This window comes from Rhinatrema bivittatum, chromosome 3, assembly GCF_901001135.1.
Source record: "Rhinatrema bivittatum chromosome 3, aRhiBiv1.1, whole genome shotgun sequence".
NCBI classification, from domain to species: domain Eukaryota; kingdom Metazoa; phylum Chordata; class Amphibia; order Gymnophiona; family Rhinatrematidae; genus Rhinatrema; species Rhinatrema bivittatum.
Genome location: NC_042617.1, coordinates 214,774,599 through 214,797,752, shown reverse-complemented (window position 1 = coordinate 214,797,752; position 23,154 = coordinate 214,774,599). Strand labels below are relative to the sequence as shown.

General features: G+C 43.8%; 1 protein-coding gene across 2 annotated transcripts in view; it reads left to right on the top strand.

The window, feature by feature from the left end:
* LOC115087243 (unhealthy ribosome biogenesis protein 2 homolog) overlaps positions 1-23,154 on the top strand; it is a 253,889-nt gene that overhangs the window by 171,705 nt on the left and 59,030 nt on the right. For both annotated transcript variants that reach the window (XM_029594182.1, XM_029594180.1), the window contains one exon: positions 2,816-3,058. In XM_029594182.1, coding sequence (XP_029450042.1) covers positions 2,816-3,058 — 243 coding nt within the window. The remainder of the gene's footprint in view (positions 1-2,815; positions 3,059-23,154) is intronic.

Genomic DNA, 23,154 nt, shown 5'->3' with positions numbered 1-23,154 from the left:
TAATCTTGTATCCTGTTCTCCTATTTTAGCAAGTCTGAACAGAAAAATTATGCATTTGGGAGATAGAACTTGTCACTTTCTTATCAACTTTTGCAACCAATTTCCATACATCCTTTAAAGAAACTGACTCTTGCTCTACTTCCCCTTCTAACACTTCGGACAGATCAGGGATAATAGAGGGAATAGGTAATAGAGAGTTACTATCTTTAACCTCCGTATGAACTACATTAGTTAATAACAAATTCCTCCCTTCTCCAGCCTTCCCCCCTTCAGCTATCAGCTGTGGGTTAGTGCTGGAGGGAGTAGTTACCTCCATTAACAACCCTGAAATTGTCCTGTTATCCATCTGCAAGATTGCATGCTGAAGGGGTGGCTGCTGAGGCCCAGGGCTCAGTGAAATCCCCGAGGGTGAATTAACCCCGGAGCTGTCCCTCATGGATGACTCACCCAGATGTAATACGTGGTCATCCATTGGCCCAACTCTCACAGATGATATAGGCAATGGGGAAGAAGTCTAGTTCTTAGATTTCCTCTTCTTCCCCATTTTTACCCAGGGGTGCGCCCCTTTGGCGCGCGGCTTCGGCTGCGCGCCTGCGGCTGTGTGCCGCAGGACCCTGGTTTAAAACGTTTTTCCGGGCTCCACCCGATGACGTCAGCTCGAAGGGTCACGCCCCCTCTCTCTCCCGGCAACAGCTTGGCCAGTCAGGGAAACAAGCAGCGAATCTCTCTGGGGTCTTTGCTGCGGGCAGGGCTCTCCTTCCCTCCTGCCCTTTTCGATGTTTATTATGAGTTTCATGCGAGTCAACAGTTGTTTGATTATAGATAGGTATGTAGCTGTTTTCTTGTAGGTTTCGTCTAGTGTATTTTTAATTGGGATTAGTAATTGAATGTCGTCTGCATAGAGTAAATGAGTCAGGTCAGGTCTAGTTAGTAAATGACATATAGGCAGTAGGCAAATGTATTAGGTGATATTTGTATGTTTTATAGACAATAGTCCATTTTAAGAAGTATGGCTTCATATTTGGTTACATACAGTTCCTGATGAAGCTTGTCGCGAAACACTGGCCACTGTTGGGCTTGGACAGTTAATTCGCAGGACTGTTGTGCTTTTTGGACCAGTTTCCAGCTTTTAGATTGCAACTAAAAATTACAAAAAAACCTTTTGAGCAAGATTTTGCCAATTTTCCACGTATGGTTGAGGAGTCCAGGTCACACTGTCAGGCTTGCTGATGTGGAATCAATGTTATAAAGTAACATCATATTTGGACACACACACATAAAATAATGATATACCACTTTCCTTTGATCCCATTATCAGTGGTATGAAGAGTCATTGTTCTCTATTCTAGCCTCCCAATATGGAGCAGAGATCCCTACATTGGCTTCTAGGCAGCCTCCCTGCCAGCAGGGGCCCTCACTGGGTCATGTTCAGACCTGCTCTAGCCTCTGCCTTGAAGGCTGCATAATGCAGCAAGGCCAGCCCTATAAAACTATCCCTCACTGTCAACTCAGAGCCTCATCATCAAGATCTATATACAGGCAACAACCAAAAAGGACTGAATTACATAGTCTGGGTAAACAAATAAGCATGGGTGTAGCTTGCTTATTGCGGCGGTTACTACCCCTAACTAATTAAGCTAGATATTTCACTTAGATGCAGTTCCAACACTGCTCTCTACATTAATGGTGGGGGTGGAAGGGAAATAGAACCAAAAGGTTACTAAACAGATAAGTATGAGAAGAAAAAAAAGTGTGAAGCTTGCTGGGCAGACTGGATGAGCCATTTGGTCTTCTTCTGCCATTATTTCTATGTTTCTAAGTTACTCTGGTTCCTTGATTTGGCCATTCTTGCTATAACTTTGCCTTGCCAAAGATTCCTGTTTTCTTTGCCTGTGTGTATACCTTGTCTTGTGGTCCTTGCCTTGTTCTTGTCCTTTCTAGGTCTCTTGGTGGCCTAGTTTGCCTGAGTATTCCTTGTCTTGCCCTTGGCCTATCTAGGCCTCCCAGTGGCCTGTCTTGCTTGTATGCTGCCTGGTGCTGACCAATGTCCTGTGTAGGTCTCCTGGTGGCCTAGCTTGTCTGTTTTGTCTTTATTGGTGCGTTCCCTATTTTGCTCTGCCATCTGGTTCTGGCTTGTCCTGCCTATGTGTTCCAACCTTGTTCCTAGTTTACCCCTATCCTTTGTTTGGGCCTCCCAGTGGTCTTCCTTGCCTGTGCATTCCCAGCCTGGTTCTGTGGAAGGCCTTCTAGTGGCCCTTCGCACTAGTGGACCTTCTGTCTCTTGCTCCCCTGTGGGCCTTCCAGTGATAGTCCTGTCTCTTGTTTGTCCGGTTCTGCGTTGCCTGCCCTGTTTCCTGCCTAGCTCCAACCATGACCACAGCCTGCCTTTGTTCCTGCTTGAACACCGCCAGTGAAGTCCTGTCAGCCAGCTGCAGGCTCAACCCAAGGGGGAGGTGACTGGTCAGGCAGAAGATCTTGCCCTGCTGTGCTTTTGACCCCTATGCTGCTACGTCTGGGGAATTACCTAACACCGGTCTGCCCAGCCCTGACACATATATTAACATACATTTATTTATTTATTTATTTGCCCGCCCTTCCCCAAATAGTATATATATCTCCTCAAGTGCATCCTTGATTGTGTTGTCTTATGCAACCTAGAATGTGACATTACTATGTTTGAAAAGAGGCTTAATTTTGGGGCTTCCTGGCTTCCACAACTCTGCTGTGAAGCAAATTAAGAAAAAAACACTTTAGTTTTCTTCCACCATCTTCTTCTAGTTGCCCTGTTTTCTAATATGGCCTACTTTTCTCATAGATGTTAACCCAGGAGGCTTCTCAAGAATTTTCATTGATTCCCATCATTACTGTGCCTATTTTGGAGATGATTGCAGCTTTGCTGAGACAAGGAGAAGGGATTCTCAGGAATGCCCATCATGTGACCCTTACATTCAGCATTCTTCTGATAGTGCCATTGGATCATCTGAAGATGAAGGATTATTACAGCATCTTCTTGGGAATCCATGAAGTTCTCTTTACTGTACTCCAGTTTCATCCCAAGGTAGGAACGCAACACAGCTATGAGGGAACTGTCATTTCCTATTCCCATTATGAATTTTGATTGGACAGTGAGTTTTTTGAAGATCTGAGAAAAGGTTCTGAGTTTTGGGGTGCTTCTTGATTTAAACCTTCTTGCAATCCTCATATAATTTAGGTGATTAGAAACTGTTTTTATCATCTTAAACAGTTATGGCAGAACCGTGTTTTCTTTGATCAAAGGAGTTTTGCAGCTGTCATACATGCCACTATTACAGTTACAAACTTAGATTGTGTGCCCTCTGGGGACAGGAAATACCCACTCTTCCTGAATGTAATCTGCTCTGAAGTGCTGAAAAACGGAATATAAATAAATAAATATATCATAGCTCTATTAGACTATAATAATTGATTTTATCTGGATCTATCAAAGAAATTGACAGACTCAAATGCTGCCAAATTTAGTAGTTAAGTTAATGACTGGCTATGGTTGCAGTATTTATTTATTTAAAACATTTATATGCCATATCATGTAAAATTCTGAGCGACTTAAAGACTCTCCTAAACTAGAAGATTCCAATTTATCCCTGTCAACTGAAAAGCAGATTAATACATCAAAAACATTCTTTGAAATCTTTGTATGCTAATGCCAGAAGTCTAAGTAGTAAGATGGGAGAGTTAGAGTTTATAGCAGTGAATGATGAGAAAGACATAATTGGCTTCTTAGAGACATGGTGGAAAGAGGATATCCAATGGGATAGTGCTATACCAGGGTGTAAATTATATCACAATCGGGCCGATTCAGTAAAGTCCACGGGAGAGCGGGTGAATGCCTGCTCTCCCGGCGTGCGCACGGGTCACTTTCTTCTGCGCGCGATTCAGTATGCTAATTAGGCCCGGCGGTAAAACCAGGTAAAAGGAGGCACTAGGGACACTAGCGCGTCCCTAGCGCCTCCTTTTCGACCGGAGCGGCGGCTGTCAGCAGGTTTGACAGCCGACGCTCAATTTTGCCTGCGTCGGTTCTCGAGACCGCTGACAGCCAAGGGCTCAGAAACTGGACGCCGGCAAAATTGAGCGTCCGGTTTTCAACCCGACAGCCGCGGGCCGACTTCAAATTTTTTTTTTTTACTTTTGGGAAGTTTCGGGACCTCCGACTTAATATCGCCATGATATTAAGTCAGAGGGTGCACAGAAAAGCAGTTTTTACTGCTTTTCTGTGCACTTTTCCGGGTCCTGAAGAAATTAGCGCCTACCTTTGGGTAGGCGCTAATTTCTGAAAGCAAAATGTGTGGCTTGGCTGTGCATTTTGTTTTCTGAATCGCACAGGAATACCTAATAGGGCCATCAATATTCATTTGCATGTTGCGGGCGCTATTAGGTTCGGGGGATTGGACGCGCGTTTTTGGCCCCTTACCGAATAAGGGGTAAGGGAAAACGCCTGTCCAATGGCGGGTTGGAGCGCACTGTACTGTATCGGCCCGATAGATAGAGAGGAGCAACTTCGTGGCGGAGTCACACTTTGGGGTAGATTTTCTAAGGTGCGTGTGTGTCCATGTTGGAGTAGACGAGGTGCCAGAACATTACAAGCAGGCTCCCAGGAGTTCTCCTCTGGTCCATAATTTTTCCAAGAAATTAAATACTGTAGGATTCCCCTAGATCGTCTGGCATTAAAGATTTCTTTAACCTCTTTCTGTGTGTCGTCCTGAATTATAGAGGGAATGGCGGGTTTAATCCTCCTGGAGGGCCAAGACAAGACTGCTGGTTTAAGCAAAGATACATGAAACACATTATGGAGGGTAATTTTAGTTTAAAGGTGACTTTGCTGACTTGTCTCTCAACAAGAAACGGTCCAACAAATCTGGGTGCGAATTTTAGAGATGGTGTGTGTAATCTAAGGTTCCGAGTGCTCAACCACACCAAATCCCCCGGCTGAAATTGTGGACCCACTCTCCTCCGTTTTTCGGCTTCCTTTTTAGCTTTACTGGAGGCTTGCTGTAACAGATGTTGTGTATGTGTTACGAATCTGTTAGGATCTGATGCTAAGAGTTAGCAATCTGTTAGAAAAGCTCTGTGTTAGAGCTGGGAGTTAGCAATCTGATGGAATCTGTATTGCGGGCTCCTGAAAGAGGGAGGAGTTAGCAACTTGTAATGAATCTGATATAGTAGTGGGTGGATCCCTGGGCCGGAGGCAGATGACCACGCCCCCGGGAGGATATCCCGAGAGGGACCACCAGCTAGGCTTGAGTATGGAGATAGACACACATTAGTTCTTTTATTAAACAGGATTTTGAAACCACCAGAGGTGGCAGTAGTGAGCTGATATGCCCGGCAGGGCTGTAGTCCCTCAGGTACTGGAACAACGATCCCAGGATGGCTGAGCTGTTGAGAAACTGTAGAAAGTGAGTAGGCAGAGTAGGCAGAGTTCATGATCAGAACTAGATGACAAAACTCACATAAGATCTCAAGGAAGCTCAAGAGCTGGAAAGGTTTAGGCCATTGAGGGGCGAGTACCTGGTTCCAGGGAAAGCTCTGAGAGAGCGATGGTAACTCACAATTGTTTGTAGCAGCGATAGCTTCCAGGCAGTAGAAAATCTTCAGTGTCCAGGAACATGGACCCTCGAGGAGCAAGTACCGGTTCCTATCCTAATCTGAAATAAAGAAAAAGAGCAAGGCCCCCGAGGAGCGGGTACCTCTGGTAAGTCCGAGGAGGCAGAGTAGCTTGGATAACCGAAGCGAGTCCTTAGCGAATCTTCATAGCGAATCCTTGCTAACTAGCAGGCCGATACAGTACAGTGTGCTCCGACGGAGCGCACTGTTAGCCTGCTCTTGGACGCGCATTTTCCCTTACCCCTTATTCAGTAAGGGGAGCAAAACTCGCGTCCAACCCGCAGCACCTAATAGCGCCCTCGACGTGCAAATGCATGTTGATGGCCCTATTAGGTATGCGCATGGGATACAGAAAGTAAAATGTACAGCCAAGCCGCACATTTTACTTTCAGAAATTAGCGCCGACCCAAAGGTAGGCACTAATTTCTTCCGGCACCGGGAAAGTGCACAGAAAAGCAGTAAAAACTGCTTTTCTGTGCACCCTCCGACTTAATATCATGGCGATATTAAGTCGGAGGTCCCGAAGAGTAAAAAATGTTTAAAAAAAAAAAAAAAAATTTGAATTCAGCCCGCGGCTGTCGTCCAAAAACCAGATGCCTAATTTTGTCGGCGTCCGGTTTCCGAGCCCGTGGCTGTCAGCGGACTCAAGAACCGACGCCAGCAAAATTGAGCGTCGGCTGTCAAACCCGCTGACAGCCCCCGCTCCTCGCTAAAAGGAGGCGCTAGGGACGCGCTAGTGTCCCTAGCGCCTCCTTTTGCCCGATTCTTCCGCACCACCTCATTTGCATACTGTATCGCGCGCACCGGCGAGTGGCCGGTGTGCGCACCGGGAGAGCGGGCGTTCGTCCGCTCTCCCGTGTTTTTACTGAATCGGCCTGTCAGTTTGTTAGCGATATCAGAGACCTTTAAATATTGGAAGCGGATGACGTCATCTCAGGGGAACGCCCGTGAGGTTTGCGCTCTTGCTGGTACTTCAATCAGAGTGCGCGCGCACCCTAAGTCTTCAGGCAACATGGCGGATCTGCAACGTCGAGCCAGTCCGGGGACGCTGCAGGGAGATGGCATGGAAACGCCGCTGCAGCCAGCCATCCATCAGACCCAGAGGGAGTCACCACAGAGGTAAAGAGGGCGGAGTGAGGATGTCGAGCAGTGACGGTCGTATCAGCATGTTTCCAGAGCTCCGACATAGATTGAATAGTTTGTTCTGCAGCCGGGCAGGAAGAAGGGGTGGTAATTTATTTATTTATTTTAATTTTTTATATACCGGCATTCGCGATGGGAGTCGCATCATGTCGGTTTACAATTAACAGGGTGTGACAAGAGGAGAAAAACTTAGAACATTAACATGTGATATAAGAAGAAATAGCAGTTACAATAAAACAGGGACATAAAGTAACTTGGAAAGTAAGGAAAGCGATAGAAAATTAACAATGTGATAAAAAGAGTAACAAGGTAATATACCGTATATAATAAATTTATATAATATAATATAATATAATATATAATATATAACATACCGTATATATAATATACCGTATATAATATACCATATATAATAAAAGCAACATAAAAAACCTGCTCATTTAATGAGAAATAACATTATGGAGTTGTTAGAGTTTATGTTTACCCTGAGGGGAGGTCTTAGTTGATTTGGTTGAGAGAAAGTTCAATTTGTGTCTGGAAAGGCTTTCATAAATAACCAGGTTTTGAGTCTTTTTCTGAATGTAGGAAGGCAGGGTTCCTGTCTCAGTTCTGGTGGGATGGAGTTCCACAAGGTAGGTCCTGCTGCAGAGAAAGCCCTGTCTCTGAGCGTAATGGGTAATGGGAAGAGGAATTTGAGGATGTCTCCCGAAAACTAGAAAAAAGGGTGATGATCCTGAAGCCCAAGTTACATGATTGTTGTGACAAATTTCAGCCCACGGTAACAGAGATGCCCAATCGTCCTGTCGTAGTTTAACATAGCAGCGTAAAAAGGTCTTGAGGGACTGATTGGTGCGTTCAGTCAAACCATTCGATTGAGGATGATAGGCTGAAGAGAAGTTTAGTTTTATTTGAAGTTTTTTTTACAGAGATTCCTCCAATATCGAGCCATAAATTGAACTCTTCTGTCTGAGACAATACTAGAGGGCAAATCATGAATTCGAAAAATATGTTGTAGAAAAAGTCGGGTTAATTCTGGAGCAGACGGTAGTCTGGGAAGTGGGATGAAATGAGCCATCCTAGAAAATCGATCAACCACAACCCAAATGACAGTATTACCTTCAAAACAAGGAAGTTCGGTGATAAAATCGGTTGCTATGTGGGTCCAGGGTTTATCTGGAATGGGAAGTGGTTGTAAGAGTCCAGACAGTCGTTGTCGAGGAACTTTTTGAGCGGCATATGTGGGACAAGATTCCACATAACTTAATGTCTGCTTTCCATTGTGGCCACCAATAGAAGCGGGAAATAAGATTCTTGGTCCTGAGTTATGTGATGTGGTGAGCCGGGTAAACAGGCTTCCTAGAGGCTCTGAGGGTCAACTCCCACAATCACCAGAAATCCTTCCTAAACAGGGAAGACTTAATAATTTCAACATCTCGTATTACGGAGCATATGTCCATAGAGAACTATATGCAGCGCGCCTCCCTGGTTATGGCCACAAAAGGAAGCAAAAAAGAAAAAATGAAAGGGTCGGATTCCAAGATGGTGCCTGTCAGCGATCCAGCAAAAGGTAACCAGACAGCAACTGCTTCTGTACTGATGTGGACCCTTGGTCTGGAGAGAAGACACTCACTGAGGCACAGTCCCGATGAAAACTTCTCTTCCGGGAGGTGGCGATGGCAACTGCCCAGGCGGGGCGAACTTCAGCTGCTAACGGTCTCTTGAGGAGAAAAACCACCAGCGCTCCAAGCGGGTAGCAGCTAGGAGTCTGAGTCCAGGCAAGGGTCGAGGCAGGTGGCAAGTACAACAAGTCGGTGTCCAGGCAAGGTCAAGGCAGGCAAAACTAGGAGTCCACAACCAGGCAGCCACACTAGAACCTTATTGCAAGGCATCTGCTGAGTCCCAGGGAGAGGTTTAAATCTCCCTGGGTGCTGACGTCAATTTCCGGGGCTGGCCTGGTCTTCGCGCCGCGGCCCCTTTAAGAGGCAGGGCCTGCCGCACTCTTACCGACGCAGCTTGGGAGGATGCCGGAGGAATCGCGCCGGGGCCCGCGCGTTATTCGCAGCGTCAGGAGGGGGTCCCGCTCAGGTACTTGGAGGAAGGTAGGGATCCTGGCTGGGGGCTGCCACGGCCAGGAATCGCAACAGCTACTCTAGCAGACATAAAAGAAGTAATACATGCCGCCCTGGACGAAAAATTAGCTAATATAGCGTTTCAAATTGCGGAAGTTAAATCATCCCTAGCCGAGTTAAACCCGCGACTTGAACAAGCGGAAGGCCGCATTTACCTCCTGGAGGACGACAACTCCCTAGCCAGCGCAGGAGAAATAGCAGCGCAAAGTAAAATAATAGGGGAACTCTGGGATAAACTAGAGAACTTAGAAAACAGGGAAAGGCATTCTAATCTCAGATTCTTAGGGTTCCCTGAGACTCTGGAGGATAGAGAGCTGGGAACCCTCTTGGAAGCTTGGCTGCCCGAGGCACTGAATCTCCCAGATTTAAAGGGCTGCATAACTATCAAAAGAGCACATAGAATTGGAGCCAAACTGGTGAACCTGCAAAAACCGAGGCTTTATCATTGCCAAATTTTTAAACTATCAACATAAACAAAAAATATGGCTGGCCTCCAGAAAAGTGCAGCAAATAAAACTGAGACTCACGCGATAAGGCTGTTTCAAGACTATTCGGTCCGTGTCTCAGAAGCCCGCAAAAGATTTTCACACATATGCTCCCAGTTACGCCACAAGCAGATTAAGTTCTCTCTGTAATTTCCCGCGAAACTCCGAGTCTGGTATAAGGAGTAAGTACATGTTTTTGAAATGCAAGAGACAGCGGCTGCATTTGTAAATAAATTCTGAATACTTTGTATTGAGTGCCAGTTATTTAGCTCGCTGTGTTTTGGCGGCATTAATGTAGTTTAATTGTTTGTATATCGGACTTACTAAGCAGTTCCGTTTTTTTCTATTGCTGAGAGTTATAGTCTGCAAACTCTGGTGGTATTGTGGTCCCGACCCGCGGAGGTCCATGAGCCGGTCCCCTGCCTACCTCCGGGTGGCTCGCGGCAGCAGCGGCATCCGTAAGGCCTGCTCCGGCCTGCCTGGCCCTCCGCGCGTGTCTCCCTCTGTGAGGGAGACACTGCCGACGTCTTCCAGCTGGTCCTGCCCCTTTAGACGCGCGCATGCGCTGGGGCTGAGAATTTAAAGGGACCAGCGTGGGAACCGGCAGCTCCGCCCCCGAAGGACATCAGACGCTGGCAGGGATTTAAACCCTGCAGCCAGCCCCACTCTTCATCTTGCAACGAGGTTCCCTCTGCCTCAGAGTTACTAGTTGCTGATCCTGTGTTTCTGACTTCGGCTCCGGTTTCTGGCTTCTGACTTCGGCTCGTTCTCTGGCTTCTGAATTTGGCTCCGGTTTCTGACTTCGGCTCCAGTTTCTGGCTTCTGACTTCGGCTCGTCCTCTGGCTTCTGACTTCGGCTTCAGTTCCTGGCTTCCGACTTCTTGTCCCTTGGTATCCTTTTCTGCACCATCCAGGAGGCCTCGCCTAAGTCCAAGCAGCTTGGGTCCTCACGGGCTCCTCCCAGGGGGACCTTGGGCTTCCAGTGGTGAAGATTCGACTGGTCTCCTGCCCTGTGCCGCCTCCCGGCTTCGACCTCCACTGTGGGCCTTCCCACGGTGCGCCATCATCTGTCCCAGCCGGCTCAAGGGTCCACGAATTCAACAGGTGGTTCAGCATACAGGAGCTATCTAGGTTGTAACGAGGCCAAAGGAGAGCAGAACGTTTATTTTAAGTTCTTGCCTGCAGCGTTAGATGTCCCCGGCTCCAGTGACTGAGTAAAGGCTGCTTACAAAATGGCGTGGCTCAGCACAAGATCGCAGCCCGAATAACTTCCCACGCCTCATGTACCGCCAAACAACAGACTTTTGCATAGCTGAGAATACAGCATATTACAGCTGAGAACTTCGCCAGTGTGATCCTTCGGTAGTGCGCTTCCGACAACTAAACAAAAATTATTTAGTGTCCAGGATAACAAGGGCAATTCTGCCTGAAGAGGAGCGAAGAGGATGGCCGGACCCTCGCCGTTCTTTGGCGGGGGTAGCAGATAACGGGGCCCACCAATATGGACATGGCCATCAGGCCGCTGATCTGCTGGATCAGCCGGACAATACACTCTTTCGATTAGCCACACGAGGAAGATGGTCATACGACCCACACAGGCTCAGAGAGGCCCTTGGCACGGAGGGCTCCCATGTGGTTTGAGATCCCTTAGACTCCAGCAGCGGTTTGAGACGCTGTAGAACAAGATTCTTTGCTTTGATCGGGCTTACACCCACACCGGATATGAAAACTAGCCTTTATGAGATTTACCGCTGCCAGATGTATATCACAGTATGTATAAAAACTCAGCGGTAGGTTAATAGACTGGCCGGGATTCGAAAACCAACTGTTCATACAGACCTTGGACTTTATTTCTCCTGACTGAGGTGCAATGGCTAGAGTACCAGGACTCTGCGGGGCTGCATCGAGATAATGGAAACTGGCAGGGTAAGCTAAAAACATCAGTATACCTTCCAGTTTTTAATCTTTCAGCAAGAACTACAAACTACTGCTGACAACAAGAGAGGAGTTTGACTCTTGCACATAATTCATGAGACTCCACAACCTCAAGTTATGAGGAATTGGTTTTGGACAAAATGGTTTGGGGATTCTAAGGGTAATGGTCATAGGGGGGATAAACGAGGAAGGGAGGGGGAAAAGGGGAAGAAAGGGAGGAGGGTAGGGAAGGGACTTAAATGGGAATGTCGAGCTCCATGTTTTTTGGTATTGTCGTATCTTGTGCATCTCTCTATACTTTTTAATTCCCAAGTCCAGATAATAGAGTCGCAATGTGAGATCGGGAGGATAGCGGGGGCTAAGGGTTGGTACGGTGGCCGAGGAACACTGTGGAATGCATGTATGAGGCATATTTCTAAACTTCACATCATAGGAGTGGGGCTAGGCTGGGAGCCTCACTCCTTTTCTGATAGGGTGATCACACTTGCAAAATTTAATCTCATATTTCTCATAAGCATTGGCTAATTTAATAACTTGGAATGTAAACGGATTGGGATCCCCTGTAAAAAGGAAAAAAATATTATCCCATCTCAAGAAATTGCAGCCAGGCATAGTGGGACTTCAGGAAACCCATCTTTATGCACCAGAGAGTGAGAAGTTGAAACGGGACTGGGTGGACTTATGTGAGTACTCTGCAGCTAATTGTCGAAAGGCTGGGGTGGCCATCCTTGTTAATAAAAATGCGGCCTTTCAGAAAATTAAAAGTGTAACAGACCCTGAGGGACACTATGTTGTTTTGACAGGGGATTGGAATGGGGCTCCAGTTACATTATGCAGCCTCTATGCGCCCAACGAATACTCCCATACGTTCTTTACTACTCTCTGTAATATATTACTCAGCAACTTATATTGTACTTTTTATATCATGGGGGATATTAACTGTGTTCATGATTCCACTCTGGATAAGAAACCGGCAGCTCCAGGGAGGGGACAGGAATGAGACCGAGGTATTTGTTTTATCTGTAGATATTTGGGACTGGAGGACATTTGGCGTTCCCTCCACCCGGAAGAACAGGACTACACTCACATATCACGTTCACATTTATCACTATCTAGAATTGATTACATACTAGTCTCGAGGTCTGCGTTCCTGGATGCAGTGCGGGCTACCATTGAAACGCAGGTGATCTCCACTGAGCTAGGAAATCTCCACTCATCTGTGGAGATTTCCTAGCTCTCTTAGAGATGACATGAAATTCCAGAAGTTCCTTAGAGAGCAATGGGTAGATTTAGCAACTAATAATCAACAGCACACATCTGATCCCCAGCTTTTTTGGGAGACCGGGAAGGCAGTCCTGTGTCGGTATATTATTTCCTACCTCAGCAGCCGGAAAAAAGAACTGAATAGGGAAATTCTCCAGCTCGAATCAAAACTAGGAGCCGCAAAAGACAGCATGCACCAGACACCGTCCAAGAATAGCATGACTCAATATTATAGCATTCTTAATCAATTAAATACAAAACTCCATTTAAGAGCACAGCACAATATGCAGTGGGGCAAACAACAATTATTTCGCTTTGGGAACAAAACAGGGAAATTACTAGTTAATTTAGTACGAGCCACAAAACCTAAAACCTTCATTCCCCAAATGCACACTACTCGGGGGGTACCTGTAACTAGCAAGCGAGAGATCTGCGAAGTGTTCAGGTCATTTTATGAAACACTATATGCTGCAGAAAAGAACGAAGGGAAAGCAGAAGAACAGGACTTTTTTCAGGGCATGCAGTTGCCAACACTATTGGTTATGCAGCTGGAATTCCTGAATAGACCTATTCAACTTATAGAAGTGGGGCAGGCCATTGCATCAGTACAACCCAGGAAATCACCAGGTCCAGATGGATTCTCGTACAATTTTTATAAATCCCTTAGCAAGTGTCAGGACCTCTGGTCTCTTTCTATTCAGATGGGCTAGCCAAGCATTCCTTCCCGCCCCATTTTAACCTAGCCCATATCACAGTACTCCCAAAACCAGGAAAAGACCTATTATACCCAGGCTCCTACCGGCCAATCTCCCTCCTCAATTGTGATCTTAAGCTTTTAGCTAAAATATTAGTGGAGTGGCTAAATGTCCTATTACCAGCCCTTATTTCCAGCCACCAAGTAGAATTTGTTAAGGGGCGGAAAGCGAATATCAACATTATCAAATTAATAACAGCAATGCTTATATGCCAGACTAAGAATACTCCAGCCTTGGCAGTAGGATTTGATTCAGAAAAAACCTTTGACCGAGTGGCCTGGTCGTATATGTTCTCTGTTTTGAACCAATATGGTTTCAAAGGAGAGTTCTTGCAGTATCTATTACTGTTATATGACAATCCAGCCTCACGCATTGTAGCTAACCGAATGATCTCAGATGATATCCCTATACATAGGGGGGTGCATCAGGGTTCTCCTTTATCCCCTTTACTATACATATTATCCATAGACCTCCTTCTGTGAAAAATAGAGGTCGCCCAGACTATAACTGGATTTGGAGCACAAACGTCCCACTTCAAGGAAGCAGCATTTGCTGATGATTTCCTGGTCTTCCTTGGTTGCATGGATCATCCTACTATACACCCTACCAAAATCTGTTAACGTGGTATGAGATTTCTTCCCTCAACCCTCTCTTACATGCAAACTATCACTCTATACCTAGCCACATCAGGACACATGCACTAGTGTATACATGTTGGAAAGCCTGGCAGTCACTCTGTAAGAGACTGAGACTCTCCCTTCAGGAGAACTCTTTGAGCACCATTACATATAACCCAGGCAACACCAATGCAGCTTTTTTTAGATGAGCTAAACAAGGGTTAAAGTACCTATACCAACTTCGCCAACCTATCCCACTGGAGCTCTGCTGGATTTCTCTACACTACAGCAGACATACAGTCTCACGAATAGCAGATTATTACCCCTTCCATCAGATTAAATACTTTTTTAAATCCACATCAGTGCCGAGTAAGGAACTACAGACTAACCAGAGGCTGCGTGTCCTTTTTGATCCAGAGAAGATTCTTCGCCCCCACTATTTCTGTTTACCTCAAAGCACTTATAGAAGATCCATCATCACTTGCTTTAGGGAAACTGCATGGAAAATGGAATAAATGGCCCCAATTCTCAGTTCCGTATACAGCCTTAGGAAAAGATTCTCCTTACTTAAGGAGATATCTGAGAACGTACTTTTGAGAGAGACAGAATACAAATTCCTTTGGCAATTCTATATTACTCCTGAACGAGCATTTCAATATAAAATTGCCACTTCTAATTTGTGTATTAAATGTAACACCAATATCGGCACCTATTACCATTACTTCTGGGAGTGTGAACATGTGCGTGTCTTTTGGGAGCAGGTACACAATTCCTGCTCCAGGATGCTGCAGATGAACCTACCCTTGCACCCAGATCTCTGGTTGTTTGGACACACAGTTTCTCCCACACTTTCCCTGAGCAAGCAGATTTGCTTATTTCTAGACTGGGCTGGTATTATGGGGAAAAAGGTAATTCTATTGAAATGGCTGAATGAGCAAAGCCCACAACATGAACACTGGATGAAGAAGATGAAACATTTATGCTCATTAGAATATGCTATCGCCAGGTCTTCATCTCTCCACAAGTACACTAATAACCAACACATTTCGGAACCCTTTTTACAATATCTTACTCCAATGACTGACCTAAAGGCAGCCTAGTAAATGTAGGATTCCTAATAATTTCTATGTATCAATTCGAGACATGGCGACCAGAGGGTATCAATCCGCTAAAGAGTAGGATTAAATGGTCAATTTTCTCAGTGGAAAAGGGTAAACAGTGGAGTGCCTCAGGGATCTGTATTGGGACCCTTACTTTTCAATATATTTATTAAATGATCTGGAAAGGAATACGACGAGTGAGGTTATCAAATTTGCGGATGATACAAAATTATTCAGAGTAGCTAAATCACAAGCGGATTGTGATACATTACAGGAGGACCTTGCAAGACTGGAAGATTGGGCATCCAAATGGCAGATGAGATTTAATGTGGACAAGTGCAAGGTGATGCATATAGGGAAAAATAGCCCATGCTATAGTTACGCAATGTTAGTTTCTGTATTTGGTGCTACAACCCAAGAAAGAGATCTAGGCGTCATAGTGGATAACACATTGAAATGTTGGTTCAGTGTGCTGCGGCAGTCAAAAAAGCAAACAGAATGTTGGGAATTATTAGAAAGGGAATGGTGAATAAAACGGAAAATGTCATAATGCCTCTGTATCACTCCATGGTGAGACTGCACCTTGAATACTGTGTACAATTCTGGTCGCCACATCTCAAAAAAGATATAACTGTGAAGGAGAAGGTACAGAGAAAGGCAGAGAAATGGAGAAGGGGCAGAGAAATGATAAGGGGAATGGAACAGCTCCCCTATGAGAAAAGACTAAAGAGGTTAGGACTTTTCAGCTTGGAGAAGAGACGGCTGATGATAGAGGTGTTTAAAATCATGAGAGGTCTAGAATGGGTAGATGTGAATCAGTTATTTACTCTTTCAGATAATAGAAAGACTAGGGGGCACTCCATGAAGTTAGCATGTGGCACATTTAAAACTAATCGGAGAAAGTTTTTTTTCATTCAATGCACAATTAAACTCTGGAATTTGTTGCCAGAGGATGTGGTTAGTACAGTATAGCTGTGTTTAAAAAAGGATTGGATAAGTTCTTGGAGGAGAAGTCCATTACCTGCTATTAAGTTGACTTAGAAAATAGCCACTACTATTACTAGCAACAGTAACATGGAATAGACTTAGTTTTCATGTACTTGCTAGGTTCTTATGGCCTGGATTGGCCACTGTTGGAAACAGGATGCTGGGCTTGATGGACCTTTGGTCTGACCCAGTATGGCATGTTCTGATGTTCTTAAAATGAGAATCATGGCCCCATCGTAAAACTCTTAGTCTTAAACGCTTTGGTACCACCGTTTTCCCAAGTGGAATGGTAAAGATGGCTGCCAGCATTATTTGAGCTGGGTCGATGATATGACAGGGAGGCTCAGGGGAATCGTCAGGTGCAAAGCTCTGAGAGAGAGCATCAGCTCGCAAATTCTTCTCAGCAGGCCGAAAATGTACCTTGAAGTGAAATCGATCAAAGAAAAGTGCCCATCGGGCTTGTCGTGGATTCAAGCGTTGGGCCTGTGATAAGTAAGCGAGGTTTTATGATCAGTGTAAATGTTGATGGTATATTTAGCCCCCTCCAATAGGTTTCGCCACTCCTCAAGCGCAGCCTTGATAGCCAATAACTCTCGTTCTCCAATAGTATTATTCTTTTCTGCTGGGGAAAACTTCTTAGAAAATTAGGCACAAGTTTATAGTTTTCCTGAGTCAGATGGTTGTAACAAAATGGCTCGGATGCCTAAAGCAGAAGCATCTATTTCTACAAAAAAATGGCTTGGTAGGATCAGGACGTTGCAGACAAGGATCCTTCATAAATTCTTCTTTTAAACGCTGAAATGCGAGAAGGGCTTCAGTGGGCCAATTTCGATTAGGCGCTACCTTCCTTGTTAAGGCAGTCAGAGGTGCCACCAGTGTAGAATATCTAGAGTTAAACTGGCGATAATAATTAGAGAAGCCTAAAAATCGTTGCAGGGCTAAGCCTGACTGGTTGGGGCCACTCCACAATAGCCTTAAGTTTCTCAGGATCCATACGAAGTCCATCTTGAGATACAGTATATCCCAAAAAAGATAACTCTTTTTGGTGAAAAAGACATTTCTCTAATTTAGCATATAACTTGTTATCTCGGAGGCGTTGGAAGAACTTGCTTAACATGGATCTAATGTTGCTGCTCGGTTCTGGAAAAAATTAGTATGTCATCAAGATATACAATAACATGAGAATATAACAAGTCTCGAAAAATATCATTGATCATGTTTTGAAACACTGCTGGAGCATTACATAAACCAAAAGGCATTACTCGATATTCATAATGTCTGTCCATCACGAGTGTTAAAAGCGGTCTTCCACTCATCGCCTTCTCGTATGCAAATTAAATTGTAGGCCCCCCTAAGATCTAATTTAGTGAAGATTTGACCTCCTTTTAGTCGATCAAAAAGTTCAGAGATTAAAGGAATAGGGTATAGATTCTTCTTGGTAATGGTATTCAGTCCTCTGTAATCAATACAAGGTGTAGAGACCCGTCTTTCTTCTTAACAAAAAAAAAAATCCCACGCCTACAGGAGAAGATGACGGTCTAATAAAACCTCTGGTTAGGTTTTCTTGAATGTATTGATTCATGGCTTGACTCTGGTTCAGATAAAGCATAAACCCTTCCACTGGGGGGAAGCTTTCCAGGGAGTAATCCTATTTCACAGTCGTAGGAACGATGTGGTGGTAATATTTCAGCTTGTTGCTTACTGACGCCGTCAAAGAATTTAGCATACTGAGGTGGTAACCAGGATGGAATGAGTGTGGAACATGAAATATTACAACGGGCTGGAAGAACTTTCAACAAACAGTTCCGACAACAGTCAGTACTCCAACTGGCTAATTGTAATGTTCCCCAATCAATCTGGGGTTGATGTTTTCTTAGCCAGGGTAACCCGAGTATTACCTGGTTGACAGAAGAGGGAAGCACATATAATTGAATAGTTTCTTGGTGTAGTAGTCCAGTTCTCATCTTGATGGGTAGAGTAATCAGGGAGATCTTATCTCCCAACGGCCGTCCCAAGACTGAAGATACAATAAGTGGAGTCTCCAGCGGTACTGTGGGAATATGGTATTGATGCACTAGATCCTCTTCGATAAAATTTCCTGCAGCCCCGGAGTCCAGAAAGGCCTGAAGATGAATAGTATCCCCCTTGCTTACTTTAGATACTGGTGTCAGAATTTGAGGAGAGGAAATAGCTTGACCCAGGGAAGCCTCTCCCTCCAAGCCTAGACCCAGGAGTTTCCCGCTTTATTTGGACATTTATTTGTGAAATGCCCTGGTCCTGCACAATAAAGACAAAGGTTAAGTAGTCTTTGACATTGTCTTTCCTCCGGTGTTAATCGGCAATGGTCGATCTGCATGGGTTCCTCCGATGGTGCTTGTGGTTCTGGCATTTTCGGAATTATTATTGGAGTGCTTTACAGACCTCCAAATCAAATGGAAGTACTAGTCAGAGATCTGGTTGAAGACATCCAAAAGATGGGGAAGAAGGGAGAAGTATTGATTGTTGGAGATTTTAATCTGCCGGATGTAGACTGGAGAATCCCTTCTGTGGAATCTTAACAGTAGTAGAGAGATAGTGGATACCCTGCAAGGGGCTCTGTTCAAACAAATGGTAATGCAGCCTACGAGGCAGGGAGCTATACTCGATTTAGTGCTCACTAATGGTGATAATGTCTCTAACATCCAGGTGGGCATCCACCTCAGCACCAGTGATCATCAAACGGTATGGTTTCAAATCACTAATAGGATATGGAGAAGTCGCACAAAGACCCGGGTTTTGTGTTTCAAAAATACGGACTTTGTTGAAATGAAAAAGTACCTGGAGGAAGAACTAGAAGGCTGGGAGAAAACGAGAGATGTGGAACAACAGTGGGCCAAACTAAAAGGAGCAATTACCGAAGCGACTAATATATATGCTCAGTGCCAGAGCATTCTCAACCGCAGGTCCACCATTATGGAACTCCATCCCAGCGGACCTGAGACAAGAACCCTGCCTTCCAACATTTAGAAAAAGGCTGAAAACTTGGCTTTTTAAAAAAGCCTTTCCAATCCCTGACTGAGACCTACACCAGACACCGTAACCACACTATCCAAGCCCCGACTGAGACCTACACCTGACATCTCAACCACACTATTAAAAATGGTTTTAAATAACAAACTTTGTCATTCGCTGCCATCACTTTCACATTGTTAACACTATCATTTACTATACAAATCACATTTAATCGGACTCAATCTTGTAACCTTGTAAATAAGTTGCTGTAAGTTAAATCCCCCTCTTCTCACTCCAACTCCCAGTTATTTATTTCCCTGTTTTATTGTAACTGTCACTCTCCTAACAATGCTCTTGTTACAATTGTTTGAGTTATCTCTTATCTTGCACACTTTGTTAAATGTAAACCAGTTTGATGTGATCCATGTCATGAAAGCCGGTATAGTAAAAATAATAAATAAATAAATAAATAAAATAAAGTATGCTAGAAAAGTAAAGAAAAGCAAGAAAAGAATTAAACCTATCTGTATTCAAGGTGCAGTCTCACCATGGAGCGATACAGATGCATTATGACACTTTCCGTTTTATTCACCATTCCCTTTCTAATAATTCCCAACATTCTGTTTGCTTTTTTGTCTGCCGCAGCGCACTGAATCGACAATTTCAATGTGTTATCCACTATGAACCTTAGATCTCTTTCTTGGTTAGTAGCAGCTAATATGGAACCTAACATTGTGTAACTATAGCATGGGTTATTTTTCCCTATATGCATCACTTGCACTTATCTACATTAAATGTCATCTGCATTTGGATGCCCGATTTTCCAGTCTCACAAGGTCTTGCTGCAATTTATCACAATCTGCTTGTGATTTAACTACTCTGAACAATTTTGTATCATCTGCAAATTTGATGACCTCACTCGTCGTATTTCTTTCCAGATCATTTATAAATATATTGAAAAGTAAGGGTCCCAATACAGATCCCTGAGGCACTCCACTGCCCACTCCCTTCCACTGAGAAAATTGTTCATTTAATCCTATTCTCTGTTTCATGTCTTTTAGCCAGTTTGTAATCCACGAAAGGACATCTCCACGTATCCCATGACTTTTTACTTTTCCTAGAACCTTCTCATGAGGAACTTTGTAAACACCTTCTGAAAATCCAAGTATACTACTTCTACCGGTTCACCTTATCCACATGTTTATTAACTCCTTCAAAAAAGTGAAGCAGATTTGTGAGGCAAGACTTGCCTTGGGTAAGCCATGCTGACTTTGTTCCATTAAACCATGTCTTTCTATATGTTCTGCGATTTTGATGTCTAGAACACTTTCCACTACTTTTCCTGGCACTGAAGTCAGGCTAACCGGTCTGTAGTTTCCAGGATCGCCCCTGGAGCCCTTTTTAAATATTGGGTTACAATTAGCTATCCTCCAGTCTTTCAGGTACACTGGATGATTTTAATGATAGGTTACAAATTTTTACTAATAGGTCTGAAATTTCATTTTTTAGTTCCTTCAGATATACCATCCAGTCCAGATGAATTACTACTCTTAAGTTTGTCAGTCAGGTCTATCACATCTTCTAGGTTCACCATGATTTGGTTCAGTCCATCTGAATCATTACCCATGAAAACCTTCTCCAGTACGGGTACCTCCCCAACATCCTTTTCAGTGAACACCAAAGCAAAGAAATCATTTAATCTTTCCGTGATGGCCTTATCTTCTCTAAGTGCCCCTTTAACCCCTCGATCATCTAACGGTCCAACTGACTCCCTCACAGGCGTTCTGCTTCAGATATATTTAAAATCGTTTTTACTGTGAGTTTTTGCCTCTATGGTCAACTTCTTTTCACATTCTCTCTTAGCCTGTCTTATCAATGTCTTACATTTAACTTGCCAACGTTTATGCATTATCCTATTTTCTTCTGTTGGATCCTTCTTCCAATTTTTGAATGAAGATCTTTTGGCTAAAATAGCTTCTTTCACCTCCCCTTTTAACCCTGCCGATAATCGTTTTGCCTTCTTTCCACCTTTCTTAATGAGTGGAATACATCTGGACTGTGCTTCTAGAATGGTATTTTTTAACAATGACCACACCTTTTGCACACTTTTTACCATTGTAGCTGCTCCTTTCAGTTTTTCTAACTATTTTTTCTCGTTTTATCAAAGTTTCCCTTTTGAAAGTTTAGCACGAGAGCCTTGGATTTGCTTACTGTCCCCCTTCCAGTCATTAATTCAAATTTGATCATATTATGATCACTATTACCAAGCGGGCCCCACCACCGTTACCTCTCTCACCCAAATCCTGTGCTTGACTGAGAATTAGATCTAAAATTGCTCCCTCTCTCGTCGGTTCCTGAACCAATTGCTCCATAAAGCTATCATTTATTCCATCCAGGAACTTTATCTATCTAGCGTGTCCCGATGATACATTTACCCAGTCAGTATTGGGGTAATTGAAGTCTAACACAAAATTATAATCAGAGAGTCAATACAGTAACCCGTTTGGTAAACTATAAACAATGAGTTAAATCAGTTGTACTTTAAATATAGCCTAAGTGACGGTGTCAGCAAACCTGACGTTGTGATTTCTCAACAAGAACCCAACCGGTCTTTTAATCATTCACCATCACCATCAAAAATCTTTTTATTAGTAAATCAAAAATGTTTTTTTTGTCTTAATTTTTATCATTTTCATTAAAAGTCTCAATGGACCTTAAATTCCAATACAAATCCATGAAGAAGGTTTAGGCAGCATTCTCATTGTTGTAAATAATAAACACAGCCCTACACGGCCGGTGTTTCGCGGTAATGCTTCCTCAGGGGCATATGAGAAGTATTGATACAAGAGTATTTGCCTGAAAATATCAACAAAACTGTCTCAATAAAAATATTTTTAAATAATAAAAGAACAGTACTTATCTCGGCACCGCAGGCTCCATTTCAAGATGAATTCGCGTCTCTACTGTCTTTTTTCATCGGAAAAGAGGAAACGAGGCTGAAGTCTCCCATTATTACCGCACTACCAATTTGGTTAGCTTCCCTAGTCCAGAGCAAGAAACCTGTGAGGGAGTCGGATGGACCCTTAGATGGTCGAGGGGTTAAAGGGGCTCTTAGGGAAGATAAGGCCATTGCAGAAAGACTAAATTAATTATTTGCTTCCGTGTTTAATAATGAGGATGTTGGGGAGATACCAGATCCGGAGATGGTTTTCAAGGGTGATGAGTCAGACGAACTGAACCAAATCACTGTGAACCTGGACGATGTAGTAAGCCTGATTGACAAACGAAAGAGTAGCAAATCACCTGGACTGGATGGTATGCATCCTAGAGTACTGAAGGAACTCAAAAATGAAATTTCTGATCTATTAGTTAATGATAAGTTACAAATTTTAAAATCATCCATTGTACCTGAAGACTGGATGGTGGCCAATGTAACCCCAATATTTTAAAAAGGGCTCCAGGGGTGATCCAGGAAACAATAGACCAGTGAGCCTGACTTCAGTGCTGGGAAAAATAGTGGAAACTATTCTAAAGATCAAAATCATAGTGCATGTAGAAAGATATGAATTAATGGAACAGAGTCAACATGGATTTACCCAAGGGAAGTCTTGACTAGCAAATCTGCTTCATTTTTTGGAATGGGTTAATAAACATGTGGATAAAGGTGAACCAGTAGATGTAGTGTATTTGGATTTTCAGAAGGTGTTTGACAAAGTCCCCCATGAGAGGCTTCTAAGAAAACTAAAAAGTCATGGGATAGGAGGCGATGTCCTTTCGTGGATTACAAACTGGTTAAAAGACAGGAAACAGAGTGGTCAGTGTTCTCAGTGGAAAAGGGTAAAAGATGCCTCAGGCATCTGTACTTGGACCGATGCTTTTCAATATATTTATAAATGATCTGGAAAGGAATACGACAAGTAAGGTTATCAAATTTGCGGATAATACAAAAATTATTCAGAATAGTTAATCACAAGCAGATTGTGATACATTACAGGAGGACCTTGCAATACTGGAAGATTGGGCATAAAAATGGCAGATGAAATTTAATGTGGACAAGTGCAGGATGTTGCATATAGGGAAAATAACCCATGCTATAGTTACACAATGTC